Genomic DNA, 23,041 nt, shown 5'->3' on the forward strand with positions numbered 1-23,041 from the left:
GCTTTTTACACCAAATTGAGCTACAACTACACCTAACTTCTAAGTAATGGAGAATTAAATTGTTTCTGTGTAATAGTGCTGCAAAAAAACCTGTAAGGAAACAGGCAATATTAAGTATTTCATTCTACAGTATGGATGTGTGTCTTGTGCTGTGGACTGTGCTGGTTATCATCCATAACTTACAATACAAAAATAAACTCAGTGAGAGATGCTTGGAGATTTTAAAATATTTAAATATGATTAGCAAATTTTCATAAGCTGTTCCTCCAACCTGTCACTAATAGTTTCTAAAACAAGAAGAAAGTGCTGCAATGCTTAAAATATACTGAAGCTTTTTCTAGTTGGCTCAAGTTTCCGTGGATTTAGCCATTTGATTAAATCTTATTAACCTGGAAAGTAGCAGGTAAGAAGTTCAGGCTAAGTACAGGTAACTTAAATATTGTAGGGAAAAATTCTAGTTCTGAACTCATCTCTTATTTCAGTAGATAATCTTTCCTAACAAAACACTTAGAATGCCTGAACGATGTTTTAAGATGAAGTAACAATATTGTGCAGTCTCTAGTGTGTATCTAAAATACTGGTGTTGAAGAGACCTTGTCTCCTGCTTAGTGCTTAAAAACTCAGGAAGATTTGACTTGTTTTCAATGAAAATATTTTAATTCCTAAGGACTTGGGAGTTTAGCAAATACTATGAGAAGTTTGTTTTCTGTGGGCTAACCTTCAAATTAAAGATGCAACCGAGGTAGGAGGAGAGTGCAAACCAGCTCTTGCTGGAAGGAGTAGGTTGTGACTTTTTGAATTCAAATTATATTGGCTGCATGCTAGAGGCAGTCTTATCCATACTATAGTGGAGAAAAGATGCTGTATTATACCCTTATATTTAGTATTTGCTCTTTTTCAAATGATTCTGTATTGGTTGGCCCAGTCCTTCCCCTAGATGAGGAGTGAGTGTTTTTGTCCTTTACTTGCTGTATGGGTAGTCATAACTGGGTTTAGTTCTGCTAAATGTCAATGGAAAAAATGTAGATCCATTGTATAGAATGCCGAAGGTGTTTTTAAAGTCTCTGCGTGTGGATTTCTTCTGGCAGAAATACTCTTCTTTCAAGCTATGCCTATATAATATTAATTTCAGCTTTTGTATTTGCCCTCTGCATAATAAGGTCTTCAGGAGGTTAGCATTTGTGAAACTGCAAAGAGTTATTACAGAAGAATCTCCTTTGTGCCAACTGAGATTAATTTTCACAAAATAACTTTGAAATGTGTTTGAAGGTGTCTTTTGTCTGAAGTAAAGGCATTTTGAGCAGTTGGGAACCCAGGCACCATGCAGGCACGTGTGTGCAGAGAGGGGTCTCTGCGGCATATGCGATACTGGATGCAGTACAGGGAGACTTCTCTGGGAAGATAAACTTACATAGTAGGCTGTGAACCATCTTTGCTTGTCCTTTTAAGCTCCTTTCAGACTGAGGGCACAGTACTAAAGGTGGCAATAGCTAAAAAATGTAGTGAAGATCATTTACAAACCAGAAAACTATGAAAAGGGGCTGAAAAGGCAGACCACTGTAAAACCAGTCATCAGAGAGCTGTATTCTAATTCAGTGGAGTATATAAGCTGGTGTTACTTCAAGCATGTGAGTTGCATTTAAAATGAGTGGATCTGTTTTCTTTTTAAATTATTACTATTATTATTATTTTTTAATTAGAGATGGCAGGAGTGCTAAGAATATAAAGAGGCAATTTATCTCCCTGCTTACTTTTACATCTACCAGTGAAGTGTTTGTATATGGATATTAAACAATATTGCTAAACTCCAACCCCTCTTCCATTTTGAGTAACTTGTTATCAGTGCTTTGTTACTTCTGTAAAAACTGGGTTTGCATTTCACTTTTTTCATAGTTTGTTGGCACTCAGAAGGCTGCTTACACTTTAGCTTAGGCTGCTTTGGGCTCCTGTCTTACTCTATCTGCTTCTGTTAACTGCCTTTTCTAAATGGCTCAATACAGAAGAGTAGGATTTGCATTTGAGAAGGCTCCAAAATTAACAGTAAAGCCAAAAGGTATTCTTGTCAGACATACCTTTGCACAATTTGAAACTTGAAATTATTTTCAAGTGCAAAACCTAACATCCTAGGGCATACTTTTTATCTTGGGAATCAATTCTTGCTCTTTAAATGTTTAGTACATTCATTTTGTGTATATTTTCCTGATTCAGGAGAGCATGTGTGAGATGTGAAAAAGATAAATTCTGGGTGTTTTGTGAGGTTGGGGTCACACCAAGGAGCCTGAAAGTAAAAGAGGAAATAATGGTTTGATGGCTCGTGCTTTCCATGTGACTTTGAGGAGAACTCTGAAGACTTCTGTAAAAACAGCACAGGATGTCACTTTTAACTGCAACGTGGTTTCATCCGCGTTGGCTGACAGCTTTTCTTGCATGATTTCTCCTAGGTTGAATCTGTAGCTTTGTACATTAATTGGAGCTATATATCCAACCTGGGAAAAAAAGGCAAGAAAAGCCGCTGGCTGCTGAGGAACCTTAGATGGTAATACATGAATGCTGTAATGCTTGCATAATAAGGAGTTAATATATGGCCTTTTTTATAGCTTAACAAATGATACTACTAGAGACCTTTTGTGCTGTAGTTTCTGCTCTTGTTTGCAAACTGGGCCTCATTTTTACATAAATTGTTCATAATTAGCAAGAATTGGCTTTTATGTTGCGAAACTTTCAGGATAACACTTTCTAGCATGTCAGCTATTTTGGTTAAGTGGATGACAACTGAGTGTTGTGGTTTGCTGTATACCATGAGATACTAGAGTTGTAATTTGTAAGACATCTATGTTCCCCATGTAAAAAAAAAAAAAAAGCCCCCAAAAACCCCAATCAAACAAAAAACCTATTGCACTAGCTGTACTTTAAAAAAAGCAATAATGTGAGCATCTTGTAGCTTTTATCTCCAAAGGTGCTATCTGTCATGATCACTTGCACTGTTGACCATGAATTTGGTAAAACCATGTTAAAGAAATTGTCCTATATCGTTTACTGAGCACGTACAAGTTGAAACTTTTTAGGGTCAGCCTGTGTACTAACAAATGCAATACTTTGGACTACTTACATGACCACACACATCTTTAAAAATCAAAAACCTATGTCCATTTATGGTGCTAATGATGTCTTAAAAATTATCAAGAGCTGGTATTCTCTTCTTACCCATGAACATTAAGAAAACTGTTGTGACACCTTTTCAATAAAGCAAAATTTCTCTACATCTTAAGCCTGTTCCAAATGCTTTTTATATAAATATGACCTTTTTCTGTTTTATATAAAAACTGCAAAATATTATAGTAAGTATTTTTAATGCAGGAAAACGTTAGGAGTGTATATGGGTCTAGACTACACGTCCAAGATAAAATTTTCATACATGCTTAGGATAGCTGATCTTCTGAAACTTGGTCTAAAATACAAGAATTGTATTGGGTGGGGTTTAAGGCATAGGATAATAGTTAAAAAAAAATCTCTGGCTTCATCATCATTGTTGAAGCCTTGGAGACACAGAGAGAGGATGTGAAATGGACAAAACTGTATTAGGAGAACACTGATTATGCAGTGTAGATCTATGTTTGGCTGAAACTTCTGAAAAACAAACTTGTGAAGGAACATGACCATGTAACCATATCTAAAGAACAGAAGTGAAACTTGACATAATTATCAAGGCAATTCATAGTAGGACATTATCAAAACACATGAAGGAGCCTTAAACTAGGATTGTTTAGATTGTGGAACAGCAAAGTCATTTTCTAACTTTGTTTTAAAGCCTCACAAGCAACCTTCTCTTAAGATGAAAAATTATCTTGTGCCTTCTGTTGCAGAAGATATTATTGGGGGTTTTTTTCCCCCTTTGGTTATGATTTTATGTTGCATATAATGAAGGACAATGCACTTCCAAATCTTTTCAAGAGGCATCTTTGGGCAGCATTTTCTCTCCGTGGAGAATACAAAGCTGTTAGTGCTTGTTAAAGGCCCCTTAGTTCTCAACTTGCAGTTGTAAAAGTGTCTGCCTGTAACACATTTGGAAATCCTACTATAGTCAGCTTGGAAATAAGTATGATGCTCCTAATTGATATGGACATGTGAACCTGCAGAGCAGGTGCCATGTCCAGGTACAGACTGGCAAGAGAGCAGGGTACAGTCTGGAACGCTGCGGCACGCTTCTGCTGCTCTGAAGTATTTGCACCCTGAGGTTTTGGTCACTAAACAGCTCTCTTTCATATACTGGAATAAGTTCTCTTGAATCACTTGCACCTAGTACTTCAAGAAGTAAACAGGCTTCTCTAAGATCTATTCTATGGAATTTCTGTGTCTGTGCAAAGAATACTCCAGGTCTAGAGTAACTTCATTTAAAGCAGAAACAAACCCACCATCTAGGATAAAAGCAGGGCTGGCTGGGTTTTTTGTGGAGTGAAGATGGACAGTCTAGTAACAATAGTCTGTATTGTGTCTTGCTTCTCTCAGGGCTTGCTTTAATAGTAGGACACTTGGAAGAGCCAAAGAACATCTGTAACAGTTCTAAGCCACATTGAAATATAACTTTCCTATCTTTTGATTATTAGATGCTTCAGAGAAAACTGGGTGTCTTTTTTAATTTATCAAAAAAGTGCAATATTTACAGAAATATTAAGAGATAAATGGCTGCCTGTTTAAATGCCCTGCAAAAATGAAAACTTGCGAGCATGTGACATGCACTTGACTGAGAGCAGATTTTCAGCATTAGCATCTGCTGTCAGTTACAGAAACATGTTTATCAGTGCACTTGTCTAAGTCAACTTTCAAATATTTTCAATATTCTTTTGTCAAGGAGAGTGGTTTTTTGCGAATAAAGTGCCTGTGGAAATAAAAATCCAAAAGTTGCCTGCAAGCTTAAATAAAGCATATAAAACCACAGCCCATACTTGAAGAGAATGGGTGCTAACTCAACAACTGTGTAGAATAACTGGTCAACAATCATAGGATAGGATTCAAAGGCTAAGATAAAGTTTGAGAAGGGAATATTATACTGCTTTTGCAAGTTTACTGTGTTAATTAAACTTCCAGTTTCTGCTTGGGCCTTAACTCTGTAACTTGGTTATCTTTAAAGAAAAGTGAGTTAATTTGGCCTGTGTGTTTTTTTTTTTTTTAAAAAACCACTCATTTTAATGAATCCTTACTCTGGTGGGGTTTTTTGTTTGCGTGTTACATGGAGTTTTTTTACCTGTTAAAAGTAGAGTCAGTAAATGCTTTGACTCCTCAATTTAGGGCAAAAGAGTTTGAGGAATGGATTTTGCTTAAGTGCAGAATTAAATGGGGGTGGTTTTTATTACACTGATACTAGGACTGAGGAGGAATTTCCAATGAAAGCATTACAGTGCTAAAACTTGTATATGTAGTTATTTGTGGTATGCAGAATGTTAGTAAAGTACTTAGTTATATTTTACTGTTAATTTTATGCTTTAAAAAGAGGCTATTTGGTTCTAATTTTAATTGGAAAAACTGACTTTAATGTTGCAACAGCTTGTTATTTTGAAGCAGAAACATCCATTTGATGACACTTCAGAGCAAAGTTTACATTTGATCAGTAAATTCACTTAAAACTATGGAGGTAGTTTCATTTTTATCAAAATTAATGTGAAATTTAATCTCTGGGCAACCTAGAATTGGCCATATGCCACTGAAACCAATCTTTCAACTGCATATGGAGGCAAAGAGAATTTTTTTTTATCTAGTGCTACTTCTCAACTAGACTGAGAAGGAAGTGAGTCTAGATTACTCTTGTATAAAGAAAATAGGCAAAAACGGTGATGTGTTTCAGTTGTGCTGAATAGCTTAGCTTCTTATTTTCAGACTGCAGAACTTAAATGTTCCTTGAGACTCAGATTTGAAATGTCTTTGGATCAGATAAATTTTCACCTGTTTTTTTCTGTATTTTTCTAATAGATGCATTTTATTGGTGTACATTGTAATTAACCGCTGAATTTTTGCCAAATATGGACAAAAAAAAGCTGCATTTTGTTCTGCCAATTTAAGTCTGTGATCTTAGTATTTCTACTTTGTTTCATCCATGGCTAGTAAAATATCCATTTGCTGTTTATATTAGATCAAAGAGAGATTGCATCCAGTTGCCTTAATTGCTTGGCAGAAAACTGACCTTGACCATTTGAAGCTTTATGTATTTCTAAAATTCCTGTAACTTCTGTATAATTGCAATAAAACCTTTTTAATATAGTCCAGCCACTATTTTAAGAGCCACTTGTCACTATCTTTACTGAATGTTCAACTATTTAAAAAAAAAAACCACCATCCTTTTTAATGGGTAAGCACCATTTGTTCTTTGCATTTTTATTTTTTGGGGGTCACTTTAAAGGTGGTGTACTTGTGTTCTGCCGACAGTGCTTTTCTCTTTTAGCGAAGGAGTATCAAGAGCCCTTACTAAAATCATTAATGCTGCAAATGGTTTGGAGGACCATGCAGTAGCATTTTTCAACATCTGATTACCTTTGTAGGGATTAAATTTTAGATTGATCAGCTGGAGAAAGCGCACTAAGGTGTATTTCACAGGGTTGGGGAAGTTACCCTGAAAACCAGTTGGGAGTTTTGGGGGGTTTTTTGTTTGGTGGGGTTTTTTGTTTGTGTGTGTGTGGGTTTTTTGTTTTTGTTTTGTTTGTTTGGTTGTTGTTTTTTTTTTTTAATGGGGAAGGATAAGAACTAAAACCATCTTTCCTCTAAAATTCAGGTCCAGCTCTGAGGAGCCTCTCTGTGCTGTCCTGCATTTGCCAAGCAGTTACTTAACCTAGAGCTGGGACGTTGTTCCAGGTTAGTCCTTGGTTATGAAAACAGAAAATGTTGGTGTATTACCTAGAAGTGCCAGCTTTTGTATTTTGGAAGGGGAAGAAGGATCATCTATACTTCCTTTTCTTCTAAGCCCCAATAAAAAAAGATTTTTGCGTAAGGGGCATTTGAAAGTAAGTTCTATGAGGCTGTAAGGAGCAGTCACTTGTTTTTTTACTAGATGGACCTTCGTGCTTATGTTTAATGAAATCTTTTTAAACTTGGACTAAGTCCAAGCGCAGAGTCAGCTTTTGACAACCCCCTGCAAGAACTAGTTTTGCATTTCACCGTGTTTAACGAAGCCCCCCTCACGCTCTGCAGATAAGCGCCCGGGTGTTCTGGGCGTTGTGCCCCCACCCCAGCTGCCGGCCCCGCGCTCCACCTGCGCCGCCGCTCTGCGGCGCGGGGCTGGCGGCGGCGTGTGAAAATCCCCCGGCTCCGGGCCGCTTTTCCTCCGGATTACCTGAAGTCGGCCGCCGCGCGGCCACAACCGTTCGGCTGCCGCTAACGGCCGCGGCGGGAGCGCAGCCCGGCCCGGGGGCGGACCGCTGCCCGCCCACACCCCCGGCGGCACGGGGTCAGGGCGCCGGCAGGCCTCACCTCCCGCCTGCCCGCCCCCGCCATCTTAAGCCGCTACGCGGGGGGCGGGGGGCGAGGGCGGGGCGGAGGGCAGCGGGCCCGCGGCGCGGCGCCGCCTGAGGGGATGGCGGCGGCCGGCTTAGCCGCTTTGACGCGGCTGCTGCGGGCCCCCACCGCCACCGAGCTGCTGCTTGTGGCCCTGTGCTGGCTGGGCTGCTACTGGCTGCTGCGGCGGCCGCGGGCGCCGCCGGGGCTGCCGCCGGGCCCGGCGCCCTGGCCGCTGGTGGGCAACTTCGCCTTCGCCCTGCTGCCGCCGCCACTGCTGAGGAGGTGGGCGGTGGAGGTGCGGGGCGGCGGCCGGGGCTCCCCGGCCTTCTCCCCCCATGTCTTCCTCACCGGCCTCACCAAGATGTACGGCAGCGTCTTCCGGCTCTTCGTGGGCAGCCGCCCCTTGATCGTCCTCAACACCTTCGGGGTAGTGCGGGAGGCGCTGGTGCAGAAGGCGGAGGTGTTCAGCGACCGGCCTTCCGTCCCCATCGTCCTGATGATCACCCACAAGAAGGGTAAGGCTGCGGGGGTGCCCGGCGGGCCGGAGGCGCGGCCGCAGTGGGTCCCGCTTGGTGAGCTACCGCACGCTTAATGAACTGCCAAGGCGATACTTGGCAAGAATATTGAGCGGCAGCTGTTCGGTTTCGTGGCTGCTGTGCCGAAATCTGTAAATAACTGTTGTGAATTACAGGCTGAACCATATACTTGCTTTTTGCTTATCGTGTGTGTCCCTTGCCCTGCTGGTGACAGAAAACATACAGAGAGAAACTCGCCCTACCTTTAGGTGAACACGCAGCATCCCTATGAGCTTCACAGTGCTGTGGTGTGCACAACAGACAACATCGCCACGGCTGAAATGCCTGATCCCTTCACCTCTGTTTAGAGTAAAGGGAATGGCATTTGTGCAGGGACTTAAGGAACGCCTAGTCTGTCACCCAGGGCCTTTCTGATTTTAGCTATATCAGGAGAAGACATTTCAAATACTTTGGCAGTGGTATGAAATAATTGTGTGCTTCCCCAGCTCTTACTAAGTTAACGATGGTTAAGAGCAGGCTTCTGTGGAGTCCCATAGCAGCGCAGTCTGCGCTGCCTGCACGCAAGCTGCTGTTGCTGAGATGTTTGCAGGTGTGTTATTCTGCTTGTCAAAACTTACTGAGCATATTTGGGTTTTTTTTGAATAGGTCAAAGGAGAGTTTACTAGCTTTCGCAAAGAAAGGGCACGGGTAGTTTAAACACATGATGGCAATATCACAGTTAGAATTTCTTAATGATTAGTCTTTAGGTCCGTTAGAGATCTCAGTGTTTGTGGACTTTTTCAGTTTAGGAGGGGTAGCCCAAGAGGCTTGCTAATGTGCTAACTGTATTGTGAAACTCGTTTCTCTTTTTTTTCTGAGACCAGGGAAATCTATTGGTTAAGTGCCTGAAAAGTCTCAACTTTCCAAAAATATCTTCAATTTTTTAATGTACCAGAATCACCCCAGTAAAGATAAGAGGAAAGCAAGGGACCTAGATCATGTTTATTAAAAAGTAATCAGGTAACATTGCTGTAATTGGTTTAAAGGATAAAAAATAAATGATTAATGATATTGGTCTGAGACAGATCTTACTGGCATGTAGTTGTTGTTATAGTGTGTGAATATTTTTAGGTACAGTACATCTAGTAAGGACTGGAGGAGGAAAGGGGAAGAGCAGTTAGACGTTAGGTCAATTTTAGTGGTGCCGTAAAACCGCATGTTCAGGCTCGTGGTGGATTTCTCTTTCCTTGAGTGCTGTGAATTTTGTATATTTATTGTTTTTTGCAGACAGTTCTCTGTTAGACTTTTTTGAACACGGTGACACAAGAGTAGCCAGGGCAGTTGATGCATGCTACTTACAAAGAATTCATGTAAACGCCTAATAAAATCTCTGATAACCAAGTTAGCAGCTTCCACGGTTGGATGCTGCAGAGGAGTCAAAAGCATCAGGAGCCTGTTGTCCAGAGTGTGCTGCAGCCAAGTGCAGGGACTGTACCTGCCTGTGTAGTGCAGCGGCAGGGACATCATGCTGTTTTACATTTAGTTTTCTCTGGAAGGTCATCACAGCTACCTTCAGGTACAAGGACTGTTATATGAGGGTTGCCCAGTTGTCCATAAAACCTACTGAGCTGTTATGTATTGCTTGCGTTAGCTGGCGCAACAAGTTGAATTGCTGCAGATCCAAGAGTATTGTAGGATGAACCACGGAGGTAATGTATTTCGAGTACACAAACGGACAATTCAGTGAATATGGGCAGTGTGGGCCTGCCTGGCACCCGCACAAGGAGGTTCTCCAAAAGCCGCTGGAAGTCGCAGCTGCTTTCAGTGGGCTGGCTTGAGTTTAGTGGTGGCATGTAGGAGATGACTGGACCTCCGCGATGCTGCATTTGTGCTACTGGGAAGGCAGTTGCTGCGCAAGCGGTGGGGTAAGCGGTGAGCGATACATGTTTTCTGAAAGCTTATGTTTTCTTTTTTTTATGGTATAGGTACAATGTAAATCTCTGACCTCAGTTTTCAGATATTTTCCGTAAGAGCTCTGGGCTAACAAGTGTTTCTTTTTGTGTGTGGTTCACGGAAGAGGTGGATGGGTTACAACACTCAAACTGGAGGCCTCTTAAGTTTGGTCTGGGAGCCTCCCGTGCTTAGTTTCAGGAGTTCATGGGTGAGACTTCGCTATGGATCAGGGCAGTGACAGTTGTGTTTGTATGTGCTATGAAAGGAATCGATAGAAGCAGGGTGATTGTGTAACTTCAGATCTACCACTCATGAATTGGGTACTACAACACTGGGACGCTTTGAGTCAGTAAGTGTCCATTTTGGATTCCTACATCTTTGTTCTGTAAACAAACTACCCGGTGTAAACTTATGGGGCTATTTTCTTTTAAGCTACATTTTCTGTTGTAGTTTTGTCTTTACCTTGAGCTGACCTGCTGGGTATGTTGTGGAAGAAAGAAGGGCTTATCTTAGTTGTGTGTTGCTCTCTTGCTTGTAAGATGCAAACGAAATACTGTGCCCAGGGGAGAGCAAGTAAAAGTATCAGAAATGGCAAATACTGCATTTCAGCAACTGAGTAGCAAAGAAGGGAGACCGCCTTGGCTGGATGGGAAGTGCAGTGAGAGCTTAAGGGAGAAGGTAGAGGTCAATTCTTAATCGAAGGCTTCTGCACATACGCCTGCGGAAAGAGAAATACTAGACTAGGGTGAAAAAGTAGGTTTTGATATTTTTGTTTTAGTAAAGCATTTTTGTATTCTATAGCTATGAGAGGTGGCAAAGACTCGGTCTCTAGAGTGGATGGAGCTTGAGCAGTCGTCTGCCTTTATAGTCCTGTCCTGTGCACATCCAGATGTGGACATCGGACAATACAGAAATTAAATGTTGTGAATTCCGTGTTTGTCAGTGTTCCCAGTATTGCAGCAACACTAAAGCTAGCAGTGAGAAATTTGGGGGGCGGGGGGGAGGAGTTAGACTTTGCCAGAACTTGCTTCTCGTATGGATTTGAATTTTTCATGTAAAAAGGGAGAATAAAACAAGCTGTCTGATTTTCTTTGTTTCTTGCTTTGTTGGTTGTATTGAAAAGTTTTCATTATCAGTTCATAGAAGTTAGCCCTCTGTACTGAGCATGAAGTCCTGGTTTTTCTGGGTTCTTGTTGCTTCAGAATTTATTACTGTATTTTCTTCAGGGTTTTTTGTTTGTTTGTTTTTGACATTTTTTTTGTTTGTTGTTGGTTTGGGTTTTTTTAAGAATGCATTTCTCTGTGCTGGGTATGGTGACTTTTCAGGTCATGCAGAGATTTTCTTTGAAAACAGTGAAGTACTATTCCGTTATTATTGCCTGCCAGTGATCCAGTTGGCAGTTTTCTTTCTTCTCTTGTCTCTGTTATTCTGACTTTATGCTCTTCTTCCTCCTTAATCTGTCTCCTATGTTATTTTTTCCCAATTTGCAAACCAATTATTAGTATTCTGCAGTAGTTTGGGGTTTTGGGACTTCAGAAGACATCATGCTGTGCAGCCATGCCCTGTGCAGGACTGCTGGAGAGACTCTCCGAGCGCGGGGAGGTTTGTTGTTGATGTTAGCCTTCCTGGCTAGCAGAGTCTTCTTTACATTCAAGACAATAGGTGTCTCTTCTTTTACGAAGGCATTTGGATCCTGAAACTAATTTTCCTTGATGGCAGAAAGGGGAAGAGATTGTGGATGTATAGTCTGTTTTGGAGATATTTGTTGTGGGGTAGAAATAGTGATGACGTTTTTGTTTTTTTCCCCCCAAGAAATCCACGTTTCCCAGCCACAAACTCTGAAAATCCAAGTTGGTTCTTGGCCAAATTCAGGCCGAAATAAGCCTGTTTTTTCACCTACCCTACTTGAGGACACCAGTGCTACCAGGAAACATTACTTGAGAAGGGGAATCTGAAAAGTTTTTCGTTCTGTTTTTAAAGTGCCGGGGAGTAGACATTTGAATAGATTTCCTAAGGAATGTCTTCATGCAGAGAAGATGAAGTTCAGCTGATTCTTAGCTTGTTCTGACTCTTCATAATGTTCTGCTTATTTTGTTTAGGGCTTTTGAAGCTAGGTCATGTGTTTGTATTCATCGGTCTGTTGTTACTACTGCTACTATGAGTAGATAATATAATCAGAAAATCTGGCTAGAAAGATTACCAGCTTTATGTTACACTGAACTATTTATACCTTTGGGATTGCAAACCCTTCTGAGTACAGTTATCTCATTCACATATCTACAGATTTCTGTTTCTAGATATAGATTTCTTATTTTTTTTTTCTCCTTTTTGCATTAGGGGCTATGAGCATTAAGTTGTAATAGAAAGGTAGGTAATGGTAAGTATTGAAACATCATGCATCTTTCCATTGCTAATTTCTTATGGCCATTTCTCTTTCTTTTAAATTTAACATTAAGATTTGCAGTTGACAGAAGAATTCATGTTGCTTTTATAAATTAACTTTTTATTTCCAGAAAAAAACCAGATGTGGTGTCACTTTACTAGAAGAACAAAAGCAGAACTAGCGCATGTTTTGATGACTTTAAACTTTCTCAGGTTGACCATGGAGTACATTAGAAATAGCAGGTTGTGTATTTTGTCACCTGTGGTATCTTTGGTGTGGTCTGTTAATTCAACAAAAGAGATGTTTCTGTTTGTAAGTGAGCAATATTTATACTTGAAGCTAAGGGGTTTAATTTAAATGGTGTTTCATAATGACATCATCATGCAGAACACGTGCCTAGAGGCATCAAAACTGTAGAGATGCAAATCAAGCACGTTTTTGCCAAGTGGCTCTGAACCTGTCTTCACCTTCCCAGTTTGTTTGCAGCATGCGTATACTGTATTTTAATTGTAAGTTAAAGAAAAACCTTGCTTGTAATAGAAATGTGTACACATGCGAACAGTATTGAGAAGTTTGTATAATACGAAGGGGAAAAGAAATCCAAGCCGGTTTGTGTTTTAGTATCTTCTATTCTGCCTCGCTGAAGGAATTTGTGTCTCAGGACATTGAGGAGAAAAGGCTATAGCTAACATATGTCCCAGAGTAACAGTTCCTACAAAGTTGTTATCATTTGTAATAAAGCATCTACCTTTTCTCTATCTATTAGTGTCTTGCAAAGACTAATAAAACTATTGATGTAACTGTTATATTTGTTTCACTGACTGGGAAAAGGAGGGACAGGATTTCCTAAAGCTATTATAAAGAACCTTGTATTCTTCCTTTAGCTCCTCCCCAGTGCTTGGGACAGATTTGCTATGTATTGTTTCTCTCTCTTCTGGCTCTTCAGTTGCAGGCCTGTCTAAGTATTTCTTCTTGAAAATAGAGCATTTTGGTTTCAGGCTCTCCCTTTCTCTTCCAGGTGTTGTTTTTGCACCTTACGGCCCTGTTTGGAAGCAACAGAGGAAATTCTCTCTCTCAACACTGCGTCATTTTGGAGTAGGAAGACACAGCTTAGAGCCTAAAATCATTGAGGAGCTGAAGTTTATGAAGGAGGAAATGCTGAAGCATGGAAAGGATTCATTTAATCCCTTTCCGATCATTCGCAACGCAGTGTCCAATGTTATCTGTTCCATGGCCTTTGGCAGGCGTTTTAACTACGAAGATGTTGAGTTCAAGACGATGCTGAAGAACATGGCCCGCGCACTGGAGCTAAGTGTGAACAGCTATATGATCCTGGTCAATATCTGCCCTTGGCTGTACTACCTTCCCTTTGGGCCTTTCCGGGAACTTAGGAAAACAGAATTAGATATTACTGCTTTTCTAAAGAAAATAATTGCACAGCACAGGGATACACTGGATGCAGCAAATCCCAGGGACTTCATTGATATGTACTTCATCCATGCGGAGGAAGAAAAGAACAACAAAGAGAGCAGTTTTAATGAAGACTATCTATTTTTTATCATTGGTGACCTTTTCATCGCAGGCACAGACACTACTTCCAACACATTACTGTGGTGCTTGCTCTACATGTGTCTCTACCCAGAAGTACAAGGTAAGACTATTTTTATGCTAGGTATTTTATTCCAGACTGTAAAGCTCTAGATGGATGTTCAGAAACAGAAGCAAACAGCGACAGTAGAGAAGTCATTTGGAGTGCAAATAGTGCATGTGTATGTGTAATTTGAAAGGTTGGTATGTAATCGGACATCTTGTATCCTGCTCTGCTATGATTAGTGCTATATATTAACTATCTAAATGGCCCTTTAGCCTATGTGTTTCTTCTGTTTTGGGACAACTTCATCTTTCCCAAGCAATTCCAGGGAACCTTAGCATGTTTCAAAAGCTTTGACAATTGTGGCATTCCAGGCCTGTAGTAGTGATATAAGATATGTGAGATACATAGCGGTAAGGTCTGCTTTTATGCCTCCCTGAGCAAGGAGGTTCTTGAGCCTAGCGGCAGAGTCTGGAGAAGGAAGATCAAATCAGAGACAGCTTAAGCAAATTGGTCTTACACAAGTCCACGGTGCCAGCTGGTCAATGTCATTGCAAGGCCTCTCCCCATCAGTCTTGAACGGTCATGGCAGTTGGGTAGGTTGCTGATGGCGCGGAGGGAAAAGATGTGGAGCACGTGTCCCCAGAGGAGAGGTAGAAGGAGCTGGGCTTGCTCAGTGTTAGGGAAAGATGACCGAGGGGAGACCTTATGCTGTCTACAACTACCTGATCAGAAGATGCTAAGAAGATGGAGGCAGTCTCCTCTGAGGTGTGCAGTGGAGGGAAGAGAAGCAGCAGAGACAGTCTGCAACAAGAAAATTCTGATAAGATGCTAGGAAAAAAAATTGCTCTATGAAGATAGCAAGGAGTGCAACAGATTGCCCTGAGAGTTAACAGAATCTCTGACTTTGGAAGTGTTCAAAACCCAGTGGTGTGTGACCCTGAGTAGTCTGATCTACCCTCAGAGTTGGATCTAACTTGGAAGATGACTTTGCTTTGAGTAAGGTTTCAGCTCAGATGACCTCCAGAGGTTCCTTGCAACCCAAATTATTTGATGGTGCTCTGATCTGGTTACTGTTTGTGACAGAAAATGACTTGTAGAATTTTGTGGATATAAAAAATACCAGTGGTGTTGGAGAGGTTACAATATTAAAATAGTACTTGCTGGAGTTGTATTTCAGAACTACTTAGGACATATTTCCATCACCAAAGACTTAGAATTAATTTTGGTTAAATATTTTTCTGTACTGAGTCTTGCTACAGTAGATGTGGTTGCAAAGCCAGTGTTTTCTTTAGTACTATTTAGCAAATTTAGATGGTTGAATTTAAAAAAAATAAAGCAATTGATTTATTAATTTATTAGCAGCTTCTCCTAAAGTCCTACATAGCAACTGATTTCCACTAGAAAGATTGTTGGATGTATGCGGACTGGAAACCTTGGCAGGATGGGCAGATTCTACTTAGGTAATTCTACCTCAGTTTATAGTAGTGAAACATTTCCCCAAGAGACTACTGCTTTGCCCAGACTTCTTGCTAACCTGGAGTGAAGAAGGGTAAACCTCAAGTTATCTAAGAACAACATAAACCTGGAACACTTTTATCAAGTATTTGAGATTTTGAGGTTTTCATGTGCTGCAGCTGCTTTGCAAATAAGCAAATAGATACTTGTTTACAGCACCCTATCTGTCTGGAATAATCTTTTTAAATAGGTCAAGATCATAGTTTATTGCACAAAGTCAATCAAATTGTTCAGCAAAGATTGCAAAATAGGGCATCAGTTCAGTATATGGGAGAGAGAGTCCACTGGGGACAAATGTAAAATAGAATTTTATTGCATAGGCTTATTCTTCTATTTTTAATGGTTGTGTGTTATCACTGCTTGACTTGTTACGCAGTTACATGGATTCTAAATTACATGAGTTCTAAATCACACAAATGAGATCTAGAAGAGTTTTGGTTTTGTCTTTTTTTTTTTTTTAACTCCTTTTCCTACTGCCTGGTACTGTACATGTGTGTGCTAGTCAGTTTTCTCTCTTCTGCTGATCTCTAACAGTTTTATTGCCTCTCTCTGATTCCCCCTTGCCTTATGCTGTGGCTGTTGTCAAACAATATAAATAAGCTCAGCAGTCCACTGTGTATCACTTAGCTATGTAATGTGATTCTCTTACTTTTAGTATCCTATTCCTTATGTATCCTAATTGCCTGGGAATCATGTATGGGCCTCTTTTTTTTCCCCTGGTAATATGTTTCTCTTATCCCATAAAAGAAATACCTGAATTGCATAACTTCTAGCAGTAGCAAGAAAAGCAGCATCTAAAGCAGCTGCAAGAAAAGCTTTCCATCTCTTCCCCACCTTTCCCAGTTCTGAGAGCTGAATCTCCCCAGGGACAGAGGCCAGCTCAGGCACACAGTGCATGGAGAGGCAAATGAAAGGCTATTAGGGGGGAAAAAAATCAGAAAGAACATGTTTGTTTGTGGAAACCCGTTGTGCTTTTTACATGGAACAAGAGAAGGGTGGTTGTGTGCGTGTGCATGTATATAAGGAGGCAGTGGGGAGTATTTGGTTTGGTCTGTTCCCTGACTTGGTTTTGGTCCTTGACTTCTGAAGATCTGTGAGATTTTTAAATATATGAAATGTAGTGGAGCAGTTCAAATAACATGCTGTTAGTGGAGAACTCTTGAAATCTACATTTTTGCAGTTAGTAATGTGAGCAGCAGTTTGGCTGCTTTATGTATAGTTCCACATATCTTTACAAACTCTGAAGAAATGTTGTTCAGGATGAAATGCTGGTGTGACGTTTGGCATGAGACAGTGTCCTTAATTTTTTTTTTTATATTGAAAACTTTACTCGTTTAAATTACTGTGTGGATGTGCATACCTGAATACAGGGCTATAATGCGTCATTAAAAAAAGTAGCAAAACCCCACAAAGCAGGTCCTCGAGAGCCAATCTCTTGCTGTCCCAGGTATTTTTTTCCTGTGTTCCTCATATGAGAACGTGTTTTCCTAGCAAACCCAGTAGGTGGCAGCAACTGTTCGTTGAACACAGTTCATATGGTATTTCTGAATGCTTCTCTGAAAAAACTTTTCTTTGAAGAAACTTTTTTGCATTGAGCTTTTATTTAATCTTGAATCAGTGCTAAGGAGAGAAAAGAGCAAAATCTCAGCGTATCAGCAGCCTGGATTCTGAATCTTGGAAAAGGCAAGCAGGACAACCACAAAATATTCAGGATATCAAGGGTAAAAAATGAAAACTGACTTTTATTACTTTTGATTAAAGGTTGATTTTGAGGTCTTTCCTTTAAAATTGTCTTTTGCTGTGTAGCCAGATTCCAAATCACCTGGAAGAAAAGGTGCATCATGCTGTACGTGGGTGAAGCAAATCTTGCATCTTAAACTTCTATGGAGAGAATTACTTGGATGCTGACCCTTTAGTAAGATGAAAGGGACAAACAAATATTCTGACACTTTGTCCCTCACATGAATGAGAGGGGACGTAAGCTCATTAACTTCTGTTTTTCCTTTACAGAAGGGCTGTGTGGGGAAAGGAGCATCTGCTGCTGCCTTTTGAGGGAACTGGGAAATAGCTGAGTTTAGGTTCTGTGAATAGAAAGTAGGAAACAGCAAGAACAAGTTAAATGGCTTCAATGTTTGAAGTTACAGCTCCAGAATTCCTGCTCCAGAATGAAGTATCTAAAGCAGCTGCAAGAAAAGCTTTCCATCTCTTCACCACCTTTCCCAGTTCTGAGAGCTGGATCTCCCCAGGGACAGAGGCCAGCTCAGGCACACAGTGCATGCAGTTTCTTTTTGTTCATTATTTTTAATGCAGGCCAGAAGCTTGATGTTTTCACCATTCAAATTACTTTTCCTGTACTTTTCCAATACAGAAGTGCTAACAATGTCTGTCATCTCAGTAGCTTTACTCTTGACAGTTGTCAAAATTGCACTTGGTTGTTTTGTTTTTAACTGAGTCCGTTCTTAAAGCTTACGTTGGCGTAGTTATTTCAGCTAGGGATCACTGTAGTCATTTTTGACAAATCTACGTAAACAATGAACCATAGACAAATGAAATTAAGATGATGTCTTCTCACATATTGTGCATCTTTTAAATTTTTTTTATTTTTCTTGCTCCCTTTGAATAGAGAAGGTTCATGCAGAAATTGAAGCAGTTCTAGGACGTGACAAAGTTCCTTCTCTTACCCACAAGGCTCAAATGCCCTTCACGGAGGCAACCATTATGGAAGTGCAGAGAATGACTGCGGTTGTTCCCCTTTCTATTCCTCGAATGGCCTCAGAAACTGCTGGTAAGCATTTGTAGAGACTTGTTAATACAGCGTTTCTTTTGTGGATGAAGACTTGATGGGACATCTAGTGAGAATTTACAAAGGCCTCATTTATGTATTAGACATGTAACCCAAATATGTAAAATGCCATTTATAGAGAGTAGGTGGGCTTGAGATATTCCTCTATTTAAGCACCATGTTTGACCTAACATCCAGAAGTTTTCTAATTTAGAGCGATTTCTTTTCTGGGGGTCAGCTTGTGTTGACTGATGTGCTTAGTGGTAGTTGGCAGCTGAGATTTCACCTTCGTACCTGAAACAGCAGAGTTGTTTTTGGCTATCTGACACAGAGGTCTGAAAACATAAATTCGGAGCAATTGGTTTCCTAAAGCTTGAAAGGCTTATACCATTGAGCTCTGCATCTACAGGAAACAATAATAAATATCCTTTTCCAACTCATCTTGTTGGCTGTATGTTTTCTTAAACATAGCTGAACACTGGCTAAAAGGAGTGGGAGGTAGCAATACTTGGCTTTCAAACACAGTGCTGAATTGATCTGCTTTCTTAAATGTTTTGGCTTGCAGGACAGTGAGGTGCAACAAGCTGAAATGAGACTAGTCACTTCAAAACCCTCTTGTGATAATAGTTCAAAACCCGTCCCTCTTCCTTACCTCCACCTTCACAGTGGTGGGTCTCTGTGACAGCACAGGAACAGGAGGAAACCAGGTCACAGCACTTCCGTGCAGCAGAGTGCGTTTCTAATGATTGCTGCTGCCTTTTCCCTGCAGGGAGCTGTTGGTGTAACTTGATGTCTTCCCAGCTGCTCTGGCCTGCGTGATTCTGACCCAGGCAGGCTAGCAGATCACCTTTGCCTTACACTCCTGCTACTTTTATAGCCGGCAGCTGGTGATCCCTATCATTTTTGTGAAATCTTCTAGTCATCTTTTTAATAAGTGTAAGTCTGCCGTGTTTACTTCTAGCAACTTGTCAGATCCTCTGTCTCTGTGCTTTTGTTTAAAGTGCTGCAGGGATATACTATTCCAAAGGGCAGTGTGATTGTGCCCAACTTGTGGTCAGTACACAGAGATCCTAACATTTGGGAGAAACCAGATGAATTTCAACCATCGAGATTTCTGGACGAAAATGGCCAGCTAATTAAGAAAGAGGCATTCATTCCTTTTGGAATGGGTAAGATGTCCACATGCAGTCAGTAGCTGGTTGGGGGGGGGGTGGTGATGGTGTTTCAAGTGTAGGGCCTTGGAGGCTTGAGGCTTGAAAGTTGCACATAGGACCAATTACAGAATTTGTTTTATTATTACAGTTGATGGCTTGCAAAATGGGTTGGGTTCCTAAAAGCTCCAGTTGCCAGGCAGAAAAGAGAAATGATGAATTGTTCTTTGATAATACTTTTGCTGTGGATGTAAATGCTGTTAATATGGAGCAGTACAGCTGAGCAAGGCTTAGACTCAAATACGGGAGACCAAAGCTTCAGAGGTCATAGCTTAATAGCAGCTTGAGTCTTTCTGTGTTTGGACTATGCTAGCATAGGAATTGCATGTGTGTTAAATGGATCAACAGTACAAAACCAGTAATATGTCTCTTCTAACTGTTCTTTAGGTAAACGTGTGTGCATGGGAGAGCAGTTGGCAAAAATGGAGCTGTTCTTAATTTTTGCAAGTCTAATGCAAAGTTTTACCTTTTTGTATCCTGAAAATGCTGCAAAACCATCTATGGAGGGAAGGTTTGGTCTAACTTTAGCTCCATGTCCATTCAATATAATAGCTTTGAAGAAATGATATAACATCAAAAAAGATTAAACAAAGAAATACTGCACTTTTAAAATCCAGCTTTATTTTGTTTCCAGCTTATTTTGTTACTTTCTTTCCAGAAAAACAGCTACTGCATAGGCTTTCATAGTCGGTGAGAATGATCCATTTACACTTCTGGAAAAAGATTTTTTTTTTTGGTCAGCTGTTGCATTCCACAAATGAACTGACAGCATAGTTTGCAATTTGATACTAAAACTTGCTGGGCCTAACCCCTCTGTCTATAAGCTATTACTGTCAGTTTGTCAAATATTAATTATGGGACAATGGTCCAAAACGTCTGTTAATGCTTTAGCAAATAGTAATTGTTATTTTGGTAAAAGTAGTACACAAACCTTTAATTTACCAAATGAGTGAAGGACAATCTAATACGAAAAGGATTAAAGAATGAGAGGGTATTAGCATTTTCTGTGTAAAGAAACATTATAACTGCACTTAAATAATGACAAATACTTTTTGGAAATGACTAAATGACACTTCTTTTAACCTTGGAGGATTCTTTCTTGCAAGTAATTCGTAGGTGTAGATTGGATCGAATCAGTCTGGATTCCTGGACCCACACATTCTTGACTATCAGGGGTCACTATAAACAAGCAGGTACCAACTCTGAAAACCCAGGCTTGAAGGCCAAATGAATCCTTGAATATACCATGTTCTTAACATGAAAGGAGTGTGCAGCATCTGGATGCAGATGTTTTATCTCAGAATATAAATGAGAGCAGATTTCTCTAACAAGAAACAGAAGTCTTCTCTCTGGTGCCAAACAGATATTCACGTCGACATCTGTGCTGCCACTTCACATTCGCTGTTTTCCCCACGTCAGCAGTGGCTGCAGTCTGGACGAGACCAACAGCCCGCTCATCGGGGAAAACTCTATGTGCATAATTCTGAAGTTGGGGCTTGCACTCAGGTTTTTCATTTACAGGCAGTGTGGACAGTACTGCCGCAATCTGTTTGGCCTTGGGAGCTGGAGTCTTACTTCAAATACGGCATCAATATGGCACTACAGATGTAGGTCTTAAACATTTAGGCATGGAACATGAGGAATCTGACAAACTTGAGATTTGAGTATAAAGGCTTTCTCTTTGTTATCTTCCATATGGAGTAAAAAAATCTGTAGTTCGTACAATATTAGTGTATTGGTACCTTTCCCTTTTCACATGCAAAATTTTAGTGCTGTTTACCGCTATCAAACCAATTGCCAAGGAGACCTGTTGTTAGGTGTTTCGGAAGGGGGCACTGAATCCTGCCTTTTATTTGAAAGATCTCTCAAACATCGAAAGTGATCTTTTGGGGGACATGTAACAATTAACATTTAAATAATTGTTCTTAATCATCCTTAAATCTCTTTATACATCTTTTGATCTAGTGCATATGTACTCTTTTAAGGAAATTTTTTTTTCCCCACCTCATTGGAGATCTAGAAAATACTAGCAGTCCTCCTCATGTCAAGTTTACAAGACTGGAATGTGAAATTGACTGTAAAGTGGAATTGGGTATTCCATAGCAGAAACTAAACCTAAATTGTAAAAGAAGAGTCAACTCTTCAGCTTTAAATTAACCTCTGTTTTTGTCACTTTTTAACTTGAAGTTTTAAAAGCCAGGTAGTGCCTGTACAGCAAAGACTGTAAGATAGTTATTTTGGATTTAAATTAAGGTTTTCTGTTAGCTGTTTTGAGTAACAGAGGGGTTTAACTTCTGAATGATGTCTTTGGTTGGTCAGGTACCTCACTGTTTGTGTGAGAACTTCCGGTTCTTATATAGGTTAGCCCATGCTCATGTTAAATTTTTTCTTTGTATTTTTGAAAACCCCATAGCACAATAAAAAGTTGAGTTTGGTACCAATGCTAGTAAACTTACACTAAAAGCTGAAAACTATTGGAGTAATAAGCACTTATTTCTTTAACTTTATATTTTTCAATGAATAAATAGATTCTGTACAGTTGGGATTTTTGCCTGGAAATCCTTAAAATGGTATATGCTTAATTGCAAAGCTAAAATTAAGTGCTGATAATATTTATCTTTCTGTTGAAATGCCTCTTTAAGCAACATAATGATGTTGGTGTGCAACTGATTGCTTATAAAATACATGTCCTTTTAATCCATGAGGACACATCTGAAAAGCACTTCAGTATTTTTTTTTTTACAGATTCCAAAGAAGACATAATTTGCGTAATCCCCTAGTATGTGAAATTGTACATATTTGTGCTCGTTTTGCCTGCTAGGTTTAGTTTAAAATGTCACCTTTGAAAACTATTCTTTGAAAATTATCATTCTACAAATAGTACTTTGAGATGCAGTTTTTCATCATACCTATAATCAAATGCTGCATAGCGCGACAAGGTAAAAATCCTGATGTGAAGGTGCAACCATGTCAGTGTCTGCCAGAATGCAAGATGCTGTTGGAAACAACAATAAAGATCTGCCTGCCATGCCTTCCAGATGCCCTGAAATTTTCACAGGATGCCATGAAAGTAGCTAAGCAGTAGCATAAAAGCAATGAAATGTTTGTGGCTTTAAAAGTGTGTTGCCATTTTTGGTAAACTGTAAGTAAAGTGGTAGCAGATTTGGTTTGTGTTTGTAAATATGTCCTTCCCCTCCCTTTTTTTTAGCAGAGGAAGCATCTCAAATGCCTTATTGAAAAATGTATGTTTATGTAAGTGGATGGCTATTTCTGAATGCTGAAAATGTCTTTGTTTCTAAAAAGGACTTCAGACTTTGCTTCAGTGTAGTTTTATTTTTAATAAAGTAATTCCCAAGTAAGTGTTTGACAGCTTTGCATAGTCATTTTATTGAGTTCGACTTGTTGACTAAGCTTCTGGTGTTTGGTGTTTTACATCTTACAAAGAAAGCTTTTGAGTGAGAAGATGTTACAAAATGTTACAAAACGTTTTCGATGAGGAGTGAAGGAGGTGAGGGAATACAGTGAAATTGGGAAAATACAATGCCAGGCATGTTATGTGCAAATGACAGAAAGAGTATGTCTGTTCATTCTATCAATGCAGTTTTA

General features: G+C 40.0%; 2 protein-coding genes across 2 annotated transcripts in view; both read left to right on the forward strand.

Annotated features, from left to right (window-relative positions):
- The window catches only part of RPL34 (ribosomal protein L34), a 350,268-nt gene that overhangs the window by 34,828 nt on the left and 292,399 nt on the right, over window positions 1–23,041 (forward strand). The gene's annotated exons all lie outside the window — the stretch shown is intronic.
- On the forward strand, window positions 6,724–22,804 carry CYP2U1 (cytochrome P450 family 2 subfamily U member 1). Its single transcript, XM_075149745.1, has 5 exons — window positions 6,724–7,997; window positions 13,352–13,984; window positions 18,066–18,227; window positions 19,226–19,393; window positions 19,823–22,804. The coding sequence occupies exons 1-5, from the start codon at window positions 7,559–7,561 to the stop codon at window positions 19,999–20,001; spliced, it is 1,581 nt and encodes a 526-aa protein (XP_075005846.1). The 5' UTR covers window positions 6,724–7,558; the 3' UTR covers window positions 20,002–22,804.

This window comes from Calonectris borealis, chromosome 4, assembly GCF_964195595.1.
Source record: "Calonectris borealis chromosome 4, bCalBor7.hap1.2, whole genome shotgun sequence".
Classification (NCBI taxonomy): Eukaryota; Metazoa; Chordata; class Aves; order Procellariiformes; family Procellariidae; genus Calonectris; species Calonectris borealis.

What these genes read in the sequence shown, in the direction of transcription:
- CYP2U1 (XM_075149745.1), top strand. Translation starts at nt 7,559, where the DNA reads ATGGCGGCGGCCGGCTTAGCCGCTTTGACGCGGCTGCTGCGGGCCCCC. An exon ending in GATGATCACCCACAAGAAGG is followed by an intron (nt 7,998 to 13,351) that starts GTAAGGCTGCGG and finishes TTTCTCTTCCAG; the next exon opens with GTGTTGTTTTTGCACCTTAC. An exon ending in AATGGCCTCAGAAACTGCTG is followed by an intron (nt 18,228 to 19,225) that starts GTAAGCATTTGT and finishes TTTTGTTTAAAG; the next exon opens with TGCTGCAGGGATATACTATT.